The sequence below is a fragment of the Netta rufina genome (assembly GCF_964035555.1).
Source record: "Netta rufina genome assembly, chromosome: 1".
NCBI lineage: Eukaryota > Metazoa > Chordata > Aves > Anseriformes > Anatidae > Netta > Netta rufina.
Window position 1 is genome coordinate 119093178 of NC_140123.1, and position 16111 is coordinate 119109288.

The following is a 16111-nucleotide window of genomic DNA, read 5'->3' on the forward strand; positions in this document are numbered from 1 at the left end:
GGGCTGACTACTCTGACCCAGTTACGATACCTGACTTGCCACAAAGTGCTTATTACATTCGCAATGTATCTGAGATATAATTAACAGCACATGTGACTGAGATTCATTATATAAGCCAAATTCCAACACCTTTACTCAATTCAAATAGGACCCTGCTTTGAGAGCAATCACGGTGATTTCAATGGCACTACTTGCCAAATAGGGCACTACCCAACAGCAGCCAAAGTGACCCAACCTGATGCATTCTGTACCACAGGTACAAACTGGTCTTCACCTGCATTTATAAGCAGCCTGTATACGCATCAGGATCCAGCATATCTAAATCAACAAAGTTACAGACAGATCCAGATCTCTCGAAGCTAACACACTATTTGTGTGATACGTACATTTACTTAACCACTAGACCATCTAATTCCTGGTATCTTAATAGTCTGTATATAACTTTGCCACATAATGTAACTGCTGTTATGGTTCCTGCTACCTCTGTTTGAGCCAGATATTTTGACCACTGAATTCAGTCAGGAGCTTCTCTGACAATACAAGTTGAGAATGACAAAAGCCCATGGAGATATCTTAGCCACCTCTTCCTCAAGGACAAGCCACATACACTATCCGAAGAGATACATAAATTTCAGGCAAAGACCCCTCTTGAAAACACGCGTAGTCACTATATATACACTTTAAGTGCCTAAGGAATCAATGAGCTTGGAATTCTTATAGAAAACAGTAGAGAGAAATGTGTAACAGCTGCCTGTCTTCCAAACATACATTAGCACAACTGCTATGATGTCAGTGTCCAAAACTTACAGACGTCTGCTTCCCCTGGAAGCAGGAGGGTACTCATTCTTACTTCACAGGTCACACAGTTAAACGTTAAGAGAGAAAGGCAAACAGCATAGGTAGATCACTAGCAAGCAATCTGGGAAACAGGAATTTAGTTCCCTCCTTTGCTGTTTTCCTATGCTACCCACAGAAGCCATCAGTCTATACACCCCTCAGCTCCTCAACTCGTCAACAATTCCTTCTGCCACACATGTATAGCTATGATGGAACTTTTCATGGGATATAGCAAGTGAAAATAAATTCCCCTTGTATAGGTGCACTTGTCTTTAGTAACATAAAGCAGATGTCATGTTTGTGTATATATTCTAATTTTAACATATCAGGCATTGAACAAGAAGAAACGTGAAAAAGATATAATAGGTGCAAATAAAGCAACTACATCTTTGAAAGTTTTAAATACTGGAAACCTTAAAACATGGAATTTGAAGTAAATCCGAAATAACCATACCAGACACATTACTACTGATATATCATTGCAGTTAAAACTAAGTGAGATAAAATATGTTACTTGCTCTGTTTACAAGATGCTAACCCAGCAGAGGAACATTTGAAAAACTTAACGCGACCAAACAGAAGAGGAAAAACAGGCTTGGACAATGCCTTTAACTCATTCTTTCTGTAATGAAAACTGCAGGTCTGAAGAGAAATACATCCCAAACAACTTACTCTACCTTTCTAATACAAAGCCACATGATTATTTTTTTTCCTCATTGAAACTGGTAAACCCTGTCTGCAACTAAAACATCAAATCATAGCATCCGATGTGACTCCATTGCCTCCATCTTGATACTTCACTTCATGGTTCCTGTATGGCCTTGATTACTTAACAAAAAATGGCAAACCCTTTGAGACAGCATTTACATTTGTCTCCAGATTGCTTGCAGTATCACGCATATCCAATTACTTACCTCACCAAATGAAAAATAAAAGCTAGAAGCATTAGCATGACAAACAGCTACCAAAAGTTTTACCATCACTGTTTGTTTGGTCCCTTCCAAAACCACTGAAACCAATCCTCCTTTTATGCTTCTGTCCTAGGACAGTGCCACTGACTGCAGTGGCTAACATTTGGTTTATGCTGGCATGCAAAAGCAATAACTATCTGTTCTAGGGTTCTGAAGCCTTCTGTTAGAGTATTTATGAATCGTTAAGCAAGATTTTTGCCTAAATGGCTTTCTTTTCACACAAATAATCATAAAAAAAAACATCATGGTATTTTATCATCTGGCTTAGGTAAGATCAGAGGATCTGTTAGAGGATTCGCAAACTGATCCAGAATCTAGCATTTCACGTCCATAAGGTAATGCTCACATGCTTCGAGGAAATGCAGCAAGTACATGGCAGCCATACCATGCTGTGATATTTTAATTCACATAGGCAGTGCATCATTTATTTTTTATTTTATTTATTTATTTTTTAGCATTCTTTATCACTCAAGTGAGTACTTACAGGATCAGAAGGACCACAGAACTCTCTGAACGTTTTTGGAGGTTCAGGCTGTATAATCTCCATTGCTATGCAAGGGCCTGAACACAACTCTGTAACCATTTCCTGGAAAAGAAAAATGAATGAAACAAATCTGAGCAAAATGGTTCCAAAGAATTGGTATTTTTGTAATGAATATCACACTGAATGCACATGTTTAATCTCACTACTCTGAAATCAATGGGAAAGAATTTTAGCTAAGTGCCTCTATCATCAGCTTGATCCTAGGAAATGTACGTAGAAATATTCCTATGATATTTTCTGTGATGTGAATAGAGAGCAGACTAGTTTCACATTTTACAAAAAAAAAAAAAAAAAAAGAATAAATATTTCACTTAAAAACATGGCCTCATCACTAATGGACATTTTTATAAAAACAACAGGCAAAGAGCAATATATTTGCTCCTGTTAAGAAGCAGTAAGTTGCCATAAAGTCATTACTCTGTATGTTTTCTCTGAATTCTGTTATGTAAATATCTGTTACCTATGTAATTCTATGTAGGACCTATTGATTAGAGAAGAAACTAAGAAAGCTGTTTTTGTTTTGTTTTTCATTTTAGCAACTGTTCAGCATTCTCTTTTCCTGGAGAACCGCTTTATATGCAACACATCAAGCCTTTACCTCACCTACAAGGAGTAACCAGAAGAAATAAGAGTACATTTCCTGAAAAGGGTTTCAGGATTATATGCATCTTCTGTTTCTGCACTGGGTTATTTGAAAGTTATAAATAAAATTCAGATCAAAACAGACGGTTCTGAGTCACAGACACAAGAGGTCATGTTCTTTCTTCAATACCCTATTGCACATCTTCCTATTTGGCCTGCACTGACAGTATCTATTGCTGTTCCCATATGCGCCTTCTCTGGATCCCTTTACCATCATGATTAGCTTTCCCACGTTTTCCTGTTTCACAGATACCCTGAGTGCATGAAGATATCCCATTAATTTCAACTGAGTGCGTCAAGCACATATGGCGTGCAGGACAGAGCCCCAGATTCTTACTTTTCTTCAAATCTCATCTGAAACATAGCGTCTTTATTGACTTACCCTGTTTAAATGTCATTTCCCTTCTGAGTAAGTCTCCAATCAAATTATATAAATTTGCAACTTATTTGAGGGTTGGAGTTTGTATAAAAATGCAGAAAATGGTTGAGAATTTTCAATTTGCTTCAAAGCATAGACTTTTGCAGCACCAGAGGATTCTTTGTGTCTTGAAATACTGGTCCAATGCCACCACATTTGAGTTCTGCTACTTACCTACAAGTCTCCCTGTCCAAACTTCCTTGAATTCTCAGTTCAAAGGGTGTTAAGCAGAGGAAACTTTATAAGCATTTCCTAATCTGACAGTTAACTTAGAGTTCATAAACTATCCAAAGAGGAATCTACAAACTCTGCTGAAGTAAATTGGACTCAACAGTCATAAAGGAAAAAAAAAGTCACATTGTCCCAGTAATATTAGTAATTGTTTGGAGCAATATTTGTAACTGCAGAGAAAACTTTTAATAATTTAACTATTTATAAATTAGAGATAACTTGCATAGTACATAGCATGAGAGTGAAACTAAACTTGTTATGATCTGCAAAATTAATGACAATTCTCTGACAGAAGGTGATACAGAAAAAGTTGACTTCCTGCATTCCTGTTGTTCTATCTGCCATCGGAAGTTTTATGTTGCAGTACAACAAATCATAGTAATATACAGGGTCTTATGTATATATATATATATACACACACACAAACAGGGTCTCATAAATATATTCAGGGTCTTATGTATATGTCTTTATACTTAGATGTCCACTAGGATTACACTATATCTTTAGCTTCTTAAATTTTCTGAAGATCCACAGAATACAGATCAATAAATTTAAGAATGGCTCAAAATGTCATTAGGAAAGCATTCAAATACAGCATCCCTACTGTAAACAAAATAATAAATACTTATTCTGATCCAAGCCACTATTGCAATATCAAACTGGCCAAAGATATATATATGATACATTCTCATCATTCTCATAGCTCTACCACAATAAAATAATTTAACTGATTTTTTTTTTTTTTTTTACTCTGTTGTATATTACAAATTCCTTGGCTCAACAATTTTCACACAAGAGTCTCCTTTCCTACAACACATGTAGCATACTTTCTGAGATGAGTTAGGTTATTTCAGAACAAGGTAGAATTGGACAAAGACAAGTTTCTAAAGAAAACCCAATCACAGTCACAAAAATGGACAGAGGTGACCACTTTCTTGTTTAATCATCCTCTATTTTTAAATAGATTCTTCTCAAACTTATGCTTACCATGTATTCAGCAACAACACCTTTGTAAATCTCATAAAATTCCTCCACATTTGCACGCTCCATGTTGAACTAAGAAAACAAAAACGTTAGCCATTTGCTTTAAATAAAAAAACAAAACTAGACAGACACCCCTTCTTAACAAACCAGAACTTACAGTACTCATTTAAGTTTCACTAGATAAAAGGAATGGCTTTACAACTGCAATATGATGTTTATTAGCATCAACATTTAGCCAATGTTGCTACATACAAAAGAGCATACAGTATCATTTTCTACCCTAAACATAAGTTGAAATTGTATTTAATTTGCAGTGCCAACTAATGCCACTAAGATGTACAAGAGGAGCTGGTTGTTGCATAGTAAAGGGAAGGGGCTGTTCTTCATTTGCAGTGGGGATTTGAGTCATGAGGGGATTTCAGATCTAAGGACTACCACAAAATACAAAGAGCAGAACTTAAACGGATACTCACAGGAACAATCTCTGTCAACATCCTTTAAATTGTGATAGTGATGAGGGTGCCAATCCTTTAAGTATCTTTGAAAACTCTCCCATAAATTCATGCTAGCTATATATTTTTAAAAATGAGGAATTATATTAACAATTATTTCCCTAATCTTAACTAATGCATTCTGTAAAGACATCCCTGTTGCTCCAGAAAAGACCAGCATCATTATTTCCCTTGGAAATAACCATAGGAATCTGAGACACAGAGAGGTAAAGTGTCTTGGCTCAAGGTCAACCAGCAAGGCGAAACAGGTCAGCTGATCAAACAATAAAATACAAATATCACAAGGACAGTGCTGATCCCAAAACAGTGCTTCACAGTCTGCACAAGGGTTTTGTATTGCAGGCAGACACCTGTGCATTGCTGTAAAGTGTACACAGCACTTCTCCAGTCTCTGTTTATCAGAGAAATATATACGAAAGAAAACCTACCATCTGTAAAGCTGAGATCTGAAATCCTTCGTCAGTGATGGCTTTTATAATCTTCCCAGCCAGCCCTGAAGAAAAACACAAGAAACAGTACTCAATTAAAAAAAAATAAAAAATTCCAATTGGAAGGTATTTATGCCACCATACTAACTATTTTCGAACAAAAAACAGTGTTTGTATAATGCTGTGAAGGGAAGCAAAAAGCAGAGCTCTCTACCTAAATATTCTGTCTAAATTTACATTTATAAATTTATAATAATATCTGCATTTCCTATCTAAAGTGATGCAGTGATGACTTCAAACAACTAAATTCCATATTGGTGTTGAAATGACGTGATTCATTATGTTCTACCAAAAATGGTAGTTTGTGTAGTCTTTGCTTTTCTAAGATCAATTGCAAAACACCCAGGAGCTTCAAGGTCAAGATTTATATATTTAATGTTCCAATGCCAACATTGCAGCTTAGAAAGCAATCAGTTCCAGGCACAGGCTACCTATTTTGCTGTTTTTGTACAGCATTCAACAGAGGGTCCAATTTTGAACTAAAAACAATGCAGGACAATGATAAACATTGTCAATAAAACATCACAGAAATTCATGTCTTCTGTGGGAAAAGCACATTAGTGAAAAATAACCTGCTGTTTCTAAGGTTGTAACTCACAAATATGTTACTGCTGATTATACTGTTTATTTTATACAATCCAGAATGCATCCTCCAAGGCTGAATGGCATTGTAAAAAGCAAAACACTAAACTTAGGAGAACAAGAACCACTGATTTTCCACTGAATGTGTATTTTAGATCATGTCAGCCAAGCACAGTACTCCATGTGAAAGAATTTTATAGCATCAGTGTTTTTATAGAGCATAAATGTCTGTCCTCTAGTAAAAATTGTGAGCAACTATAAATTCTAGACATTTATTCAGAGCAGAGTTAATGATAGAAGAATATTCTGTAATGAACGACAACAACAAGATTTGACTCTTAGTCATTAATTCCTTTTGTTAACTAGACTATAAATTGAACTTTTTTTTTTTGTAGCACTGCATAAAAATTTAGTAAATTAGTATAATACAAAGGTTAGAACAATATCTAGGTTCTGGCATGCTCAAGACCTGAATTGTACACAGTCTGCTAATATCTGTAGCATAGGATTGGTGAGCTTCCTACACACTGAAAGGGCAGTGGAAGCTCTGGGCAAATACAATAGATAGCTGGAGATCTAAAAATTTTATCTACAAATGAAAATGAAAAAAGCTGTACCTGCAGTATTTGCCACAGTACTTTCACATTAAGGATTAAGTAAAAAAAAAATAAAATAATAATAATAGTAATAATAAAAAAAAAAAGGAAAACCAAAACCTTTCCCATATAAAACAATGCATACTTGTTCCAAAAAATCATCAAACTGGTAACAGGCAAGCCTGAGATTTGTATATGTGCTCAGTCCAGGCAGCATTTTGGGTCTACAGAACACATAACATAGGCAGGCATGGTTCCTCTTGTCTCAGTATTCTGTTCCAACACAGCTCACTCACACTGACAAAAGTTTCGTTGTAACCCTCCTGTAAAACCAGGAAAATATATTTCTCCTTCTTTTCAAGGGAAAAAAATCAATTCAAAAAACCTGCAGCAGTGAAATGAAGGGACTCGAACAAGTTTTCAGAGGAAATGCAAAACCATGTCAGAGAGAAACCAGACCTCTAGTTTCTCTCGGTCTGCACTGCAGAAAAGGCTGTGCAGCTCAGCACTTCCACACGTCGGTTTCAGGGAGGCAGCAAGCCTAAAATTCTTGACTTCAGGGATGAATGGTGAGGCTGGGCATCATCCACAAAATAAATATATAAAAAAAGTAATCTGTGACAGAGCATGAACATTTCCTCATTCTCATTCTTCAGACCCACTTCTCCAGTTAACAGCTACTGCTTTACACGAAGCCAGTAGAGATGGAGGAAAGGACGGTGGCAGGCAAATGGCAATCACCACTTGCAGGGACAAAGTTACCTTGGCATGAGAAAGATGCTCTGCCTGACAGCTGCAAATCTCCATTTTAGGCTGTGTCAGTAAAGAATGGCCTGCTTGGATAGGCCTTCACAGCTGGCAAGAACTGTGATTAAAACACTAATCAGCTATCAGGTTTTGAGGTACTAGGAAAGCCTGCTTTTTACAGAATTTTATCCTCAGCAGTTTTATGAGCTATAAGCAAAATCCATGTTTTAGAGAAGCGAAAGGGGACTGAAGCATTTTGCTTTCTAGGCTGATTCTCCACTGAAGTTTTTAAGAATTTTCTTCCCTATAGAGAGGAAACCTATCAAGACTGTCCTCTACACTGTATTCCTACTTCACTATCACTCATCAGAGCAACAGAGTGCCTTGATTGCCCAGGACTGCAGGACTAAACGATTTAACCACAAGAATTACTGTCCCCATTGCATGCAGACAGATGTCTTGCTAAAAAAAATAAAAATCAAAGTGATTTGAGGAAGAGGCATGAGATCTCATTTATGTCTGCAAAATGAGATGTTAATTCCACTTCCCAAATGTGGGAATTGAGGCACAAGAGGATGGGTGAGCTGTCAGTGGCAGTGCAGATCTACAAATCCAGTGACTTGGCCTCCACTGTCCCAGCTCAGGCAACGCAAGCACCACTTCTCCTTGGGATGCTTTCCTTTCCGATTATACCTGGGCTGAAATAGGAACAAAAAACATAGAGGCTAATCCCCAGAGAGCTGAAGAGCACAAGCTCAAGGTTCAGCCTGGGATCTGTTTTGGGCTTTCAGCCAATTGCATGACTGAACTGGGACATGTACTCTCCTTTGTGGGCAGATAAGGCTGAGGGAAAGAAGAACTAATTAGATAAAGCGTCGTTTCAGCAGCTTTCTACAATTTGTTTTCAACTTTAAAATCCAGATCTGCAGTGAAAGAAACAACTTTGTCAACTTTTTAAGGACCCTTCAAGCAGGGCCAGCGCATGTTTAAAATGCGATTACAGTAAGAACCCAAATCAAAGCTGTAGATTAGGCACTAATTATGATGAATTTTCAATCACAACACACAAAAGAATCACAAGCATTACTAAATACAACTGGGGAATTTAATACTAATCCTAACAAATGACAGAAAGAGAGAGAAAGCGAGAGCACTTTATGTCTCCTAGACAGCATTATGTTATTTATGCACCTCATACTGGACAGATAATCTCTCAACACAGTTTAATCAGATAAAATGGTAAGGCACCAAGATCTCATCAGTTACATTGATCTTCAACAATTTGTTTCTTCACAACACAATATTTGAAAATTGTACTTCATTAAGGAGCAGAAAATAGCAGGGGAGACATCAGACTGAAAAATGTTACAACTTTCTGCAGAATTGTGGATTGGAATAAAATAAAAATAAAACAGTTCACAAAAGTCACTTTTGACCTAACAGCATTTTAATTATTGGGATGTCACAGCTGTGTTCCCGAGATCTGCCAGTCCCAGGGCACTACTAACCACCAGCCCTATGACTAAGGACGTTACATTCTCTTCCCTTGGTTCTTGGCCTGTTTCCCAATTTAACCATTCCACTGTTAAAAGCTTATTAAGTAAGACAGACTGCCTTGAAGGCAAGGCAAGTCAAGAACTGGCTTCTTCATTTCAATCTCTATGTGCCATTTATTTAATACCTTTCCAATAACTACAAATAATTTCTCAGGAACAACAAACAATTTTTCACAGGAATATATAAACTGCCATGACCGATCATATCAATGATCTACCTAATCCAATAACATATTTTCAGAAGTAACTGGTACTGGATACTTTAAATACCACTAAGTATAAGTAGCTATTTCATTTCATGTCTGTTTTTTGACATTTTGAAATGCACTTTTCCTTTGCATTATAATGAAATGAAAAAGGTTATCTGATTCTTTGTTGTCAAGCTTTAAGGTCCTGTCCCAGAGGCTCAGGCTTGGCTCTGAACAAAGTCTTTTTTTAATTCCAAAAGAAGAAAAAGTGGGACTCAGAGCTGGCCCTCCTCAATGTGTTTCAGCTGAAGTTCTCACTTGATCAGCCAACAGTGCAAAAGGAGGAAGCTGACAGCCATCTTTCTTCATTTCTGCATTTCTTCCTATCAGTTGGCCAACCTATCCTCTGAAGAGCAAAGTTTATCTATCCCTTCTCTTTTGCTTTTCCACTTTAGAACCATGCAACTCTGGGCGTTCTTATTAAACAACATAAACATGCATTCTCTAGACATCGCAAAACCATAGTGATAATCTGCAGCTATTGATCTCCTAGCCTTATGCTGGGCAAATGGAGAAGAAACGGGAAGTTCAAAAGCTACACAGATTAACAAAAAGGGGTAACTGACAAAAGATAAAAAGGAATATACAAGCAAATGATAGAGAATGTTGTTCACCTGATTGAATCCAAGATATTCCATCGCTCCTGATTTCTTTCTAGGCATTGCATTAAAGGAGATGTAAAAGTAGTTTAAAGGGAAGCTTTACAGATATTTATGGAGAACTCTATCAACACACAAGGGCACATTTGGTGAAAATCTTCACAAACTATTCATTTGAAAATAATGAAAGGATGAAGACAGAAGATATTGCCACTTCTTGACTGGAGAATAGAAGATGGTACAAGAAATATTACACATAGAGAGAATAAATCTTAGCGGCCCTGAAACCCAAATGGCCAAGGTTGTGATGTGACTGAGAAAAGGAGCCAGCAGAAAGATTCAAAGGGAGTGAACGGCTCAAAGTTTTAATCCCTGACTCAACTTTCTGAACCAGTACAAACAAGGGAAAACCACACTTGTGAGTTCCAGACAAGGCATTGAGACACAAAATGATGAAAACCTGTAGGAAAATAATAATCATAATTCTGGGAGTTATTGTATGGGAACAGATGAGAAGAATCACGCTTAAAATTCAAATACAAAGGCCTATACAAAAAGCCAAGTCAAAATCACTGTCAGGCTACAGAAAATGCCCAGCAAGTTGACTGTGCAGTGGATGATGTTAGAGAAAAGAATCTGCAGAAAAAGGAAAGATTAAGAAGGAAAGATCAATACCTCTGCAACACGTATGATGAACTCATATTGATGTTTAGAAAACAACAACAACAACAACAAAACAGAAATGCTTAGGTTTCTGTTTTTCATTGTTCTTGTGTTAGAAGACTTAAAAGGAAATATTCGTCTTGTTGTTCTTTTTTCTTCTTTTCTTTTTTAGGGCTGTTAATTGTTTTTTACTCCATTCTCACATCAACTGTGATTTTTTTTTAACTTGAAAAGACTATACTCAATCACTCTGGCTAGGAGAATGTTTATATCATGATTTTAATTTACTTTTGCTTATTTCCTGAGCATAAACAAAATGAAACATAATATTTTAATTGAGATTGTACCACTGTTTTGTATGATAGCATATAGTATTATCATCCAAACCATTCATATGCTTATAGATTTTTTTTTTAATCCCTAACTAAACATTGTGCATGGGACTGTTCATGAATGGTTCCAATTACAAAGAGGAAGTGGTTAAAATCATTCCTTGCACTATGCATTTGCCCATAATTATAAACAATATTTTGAATCTACTATTGCGCTGTCAATTAACTCAACTCTGGAGGTTAAAATCCTCAAGAGATCCCCTAGAATCTGCTCCAGCCTTTACTAATTTTGTATTTCCCTTCCTATGGAAAGTTTGCCAAATCACTGCCCTAGATCAATAGTAAACACACCGTATGCTCTACCATTTATTTTTGCCTTGGCAAAAGACTCACATACTCCTGCATTCTGTCTCTCGACTCTTTTTAAGGCTCAATACCTTACATTTCTCCTCATGCACAGATTTGAAAAAGGCAGTAAGATAGGACTTCAAGATATTAGGTAGTTTATCTTTTGCTCACAGGCACGGTGAAGTTAGACTACGTATGGCTGTATTTTTTTAATTTTTCTAAAATGTTCTCAAAAACTTCTGGTAACAATGGTTCCATTACATCCCCATTTATCAAGCCAGCAATATACTTCTGAGTTTTCCATAATGATTAGATTAAATCTTCTTTCGTCTGAAGGAATAAATATGCACATATTTTCTATTTTATATATGGAAAGCTGTGTATCTATGTCTTCTCCATCTAAGGTTCAGTAAATTAAACCTTTCAATTTTTCAGCAAAAATCAATTTGTTTGAATCTCCTATTCTTTTTGCTGTCAGCCGATTACATTATTCATGAAACAGAGCGCCCAGAAACTGGATGCTATACACGAGTTGGGATCTCTGCAGCACTGAGCAGAACAAGTTACTGTAAATAAACCTAAACTAAACAAAGTGTGTCCAACGTTAATGATGATGACTGTACTTATGATACATCACTATTCTGAACTCTTCTCTACACACTTGTTATTGATATCCTGCCCTCCACTATTTCATATTTGTGCGTTTGTCTTCCCTTTTCCATGACATGCTGTGCAGTTGTTTATATTCAGTTTCCTCTTCTTCACATTGCTTCATTTCTGCAGTTTTGAATTCTGATCACATCCTCCAAAACTGCAGTAGGTGCTTGGTAGTGGGCATGCTCTGTCCTTCCCCATTCCAGTCACCAATTACAATATTGACAAGAACTGGCCCAAGGATAGATGCCAAGACTTATAAAACTCTTTTAATTTGACATGCTTATGTCTCCAGTCCAGCGTTCATGAAAAAAAATTAAAGCTAAGCAGATGCTTATGCTGCACAGATCCAAACATGCAAATTACTTCACTGAAGGAAAATCTTGGTTTCCTAACACCAAGGGCCTCTGATGAAAGCACTGATGTTCAAGCGAATTATACTATCTGGCTCTGATTTACCTTCCTTTCTGTAAAACATACTTAGAGAACTCAAAGATCAGTAAAGCATGTTTTTCCTTCACAGCAGACATGCTGGTAAATGTCCATTGTATCATCATTATGTAAGTGAATTAAATGAATGTATAGAGTCTTGATTTATCAGTTTTCTTGGAATGAAAGTAGTTTCATTAACCTGAAATTTCCTGCACCACTCTTAGAAATGATTAAGTGTAACTATAGTATGACCTTTTCTCTAACTCATTAAGAATGGAAATCCCCAAATGCAGTAATAAATACTCCTTCTTCATATCTTTTTTTCCGAAATATTAAAAGCTCTGCACAAAGATGATATTCAACACTTACATAAGTCTACTGAACACTACTGGAAAACTTTCCAGTAGTATGAGATATTTATGATCTTTCTCAAAGATTGGCTGTGCCATTTGATTATTTTTTCTTCCAATGAAGTATAGCTCCTTCTCTTCCCTCCTGCATCAAAATGTCAGAAACGAATTCCAGATTCAGTCCACTTTCTCCTCTACCTTAATTGATTCAAAGGTAAAAAATATTTTTCATACTTGGAAAAATAAATGCCGCTTCCCCACTAGCCACTGAAATTCAAAGTCAGTCTAAGCTGGGAAGTCAATGCCAAGTTGCTAAAACGTCATGCAGGAAATAATCAAGAAACAACATAGGCTTGGTTTCAAAAAACAAACACCTCAAGAACAGAATATCCATCATTACAACTACAGCAAAGAATGTAAAAAACAGACGTAAGTGGATGGACTATTGTTCTCACGGAGGGTAATTTTTTTTTCTTAATTCAGAAGTTGAAAACTAAGTTGTTTTTATTTTAATTATTTTTTTCTCACTTCCTTAAAAATAAAAAATAATTGTCACCAGACCACCAAACACTTCAGAACACTGCAACACCCTGTCTATAATATATTCAAGGAAAATCTAAGAGACAGAGTGCATTTAATTTATACAAATGCATTTTCTCTCTGTGCAAACATATCTGCAAAAAGGTCTGCATCTGAAAGTGCAGTGCTTTACTAAGTAGTTTCAGTCAACTGTAGCACTGAAATTGCCATACTGCATGTGAGAATATCCAGAGGTCACACTGCAAATGATCCACTGTACTTCTCTGAAGTTCATGCAAAGATTTAGCACTTGCAGGGGAAGCAGGTGATCAGGCCCAGTCAGCATGGCTTTATGAAAGGCAGGTCATGCCTGACGAACCTGATCTCCTTCTATGACAAAGTGACGCGCTGGGTGGACGAGGGAAAGGCTGTGGATGTGGTCTACCTTGACTTCAGCAAGGCTTTTGACACCGTCTCCCACAGCATTCTCCTCAAGAAACTGGCTGCTCTTGGCTTGGACTGGCGCACGCTTCGTTGGGTTAGAAACTGGCTGGATAGCCGGGCCCAAAGAGTCGTGGTGAATGGAGCCAAGTCCAGTTGGAGGCCAGTCACTAGTGGCGTCCCCCAGGGCTCGGTGCTGGGGCCGGTCCTCTTTAATATCTTCATCGATGATCTGGACGAGGGCATCGAGTGCACCCTCAGTAAGTTCGCAGATGACACCAAGTTAGGTGCGTGTGTCGATCTGCTTGAGGGTAGGAAAGCTCTGCAGGAGGATCTGGATAGGCTGCACCGATGGGCTGAGGTCAGCTGCATGAAGTTCAACAAGGCCAAGTGCTGGGTCCTGCACCTGGGGCGCAATAACCCCAAGCAGAGCTACAGGCTGGGAGAGGAATGGTTGGAGAGCTGCCAGGCAGAGAAGGACCTGGGAGTGATGGTGGATAGTCGGCTGAATATGAGCCAGCAGTGTGCTCAGGTGGCCAAGAAGGCCAACGGCATCCTGGCTTGTATCAGGAACAGTGTGACCAGCAGGGCTAGGGAGGTGATCGTCCCCCTGTACTCAGCTCTGGTGAGGCCGCACCTCGAGTACTGTGTTCAGTTTTGGGCCCCTCGCTACAAGGACATCGAGGTGCTCGAGCGGGTGCAGAGAAGGGCGACAAAGCTGGTGAGGGGCCTGGAGAACAAGTCCTACGAGGAGCGGCTGAGGGAGCTGGGCTTGTTCAGCCTGGAGAAGAGGAGGCTCAGGGGTGACCTTATCGCTCTCTATAGGTACCTCAAGGGAGGCTGTAGCGAGGTGGGGATTGGTCTGTTCTCCCACGTGCCTGGTGACAGGACGAGGGGGAATGGGCTTAAGTTGAGCCAGGGGAGTTTTAGGTTAGATGTTAGGAAGAACTTCTTCACTGAAAGGGTTGTGAGGCATTGGAACAGGCTGCCCAGGGAAGTGGTGGAGTCACCATCCCTGGAAGTCTTCAAAAGACGTTTAGATGTAGAGCTTAGGGAAATGGTTTAGTGGGGACTGTTAGCGTTAGGTCAGACGTTGGACTCGATGACCTTGAGGTCTCTTCCAACCTAGAAAATTCTGTGATTCTGTGATTTGTGTTCATCTCTCTCATCACTGATGCCTCTCTGCACTCAACCTTGTAGACAAGACACAAAGAAAAGGTACAAGTTTCTGCCTACAATGAGGTGAAGTCCACAATGTCTGCCTTCTACCTTTCTATAATGTATACTTATAGACAGAATATATACTTTTGGATTACTTATGAAAAAACTGTATTGCTATTTTTTTCTAAAGTATGAGAAAACAGCTTTCTGAAAAGCTTGTTCTACTTCTGAAGTTTCCTGGAAATTAAAATAATGAGTTATGCAAACTTAAGTCTATTTAAAAACCCAGGGTGAGAATAAATAATTTCCAGAGCTTGTTTATGATTTTTAAAAGTTGTATCTAATGTACACTAATTAGCTTGCTAAAACACAATGAGATAAATATCTTGACCTGAGAATGATGACAGATTCGCACCTCTCCTATTACATCCTCTTTTTCTTTTCCAGCTTATTTCCTTTCCTAACCCCATGCACGTAATTAAATTTAGCACACTACAGAGGTGAATTGAACAGGTTCACATTGACGTCTTCTCTCTTTCAAAGAGCAACAGGTCTGTTGCATGTCAGGAACAGATCTCTGGTTGTTTTCAGTCATACACATAATCTACTGCAATGCTGGATTTTAGTCTTCCTCTCTCCACCATCTCTTGTAAAGTAACTGCATTTGAGGTCCTACATAAGTAAACCGTGTTTCTGCACCTGCTGCAGACTGAATTGCTGTCCTTGGTATTCGTTTTGACAAAGTTAGATTTGTCTTTAGAGCAAAGAACTACTCTCAATTACATTTTTTCTGACTAAGTCTTTACATAAATAAGGAAATATGATTCTTATTGTCACCTGTCATGCAGCATTTTGCTGATCAATATAAAGCTCTGTGACTTGCTAATGCAGTCCAAAAAGTATTAAGATAGGAAAGCTGGCGATAGCTCTCTTAACATTTATCATCCACTCAGAGCAGGTCTAAAATCATATTTCCATTGAATATCTTTTCCATTTGGAAAAACAAACAAACAAACAAAAAAGTCCTGCTCCTTTTGTTTTCTATGAGACTTAATTGAAGAATAATGTGGTAGACAGCACCATTAACTTTTTCTTTTAAGTACAAATAAGGTACAGGGGTACAATTTACCAGTAACATTAGAACAAAATCTCAAGCTTAGCACATCCTAGGAGAACAAATGTAACTGTGTAGGCAGCCACACACCCAGAAGCCCTTGAGTCCATCATTCTGTGATTCTATGAGACCACAGAAGCTC

At 37.9% G+C, this 16111-nt stretch overlaps 1 protein-coding gene across 1 annotated transcript in view; it reads right to left on the reverse strand.

Annotated features, from left to right (window-relative positions):
- Positions 1 to 16111, reverse strand: part of NME7 (NME/NM23 family member 7) — a 93616-nt gene that overhangs the window by 36123 nt on the left and 41382 nt on the right. The window contains exons 8-10 of the mRNA XM_084300465.1: positions 5568 to 5632; positions 4631 to 4699; positions 2293 to 2394 (exon numbers count right to left, since the gene is read on the reverse strand). Coding sequence (XP_084156591.1) covers positions 2293 to 2394; positions 4631 to 4699; positions 5568 to 5632 — 236 coding nt within the window. The remainder of the gene's footprint in view (positions 1 to 2292; positions 2395 to 4630; positions 4700 to 5567; positions 5633 to 16111) is intronic.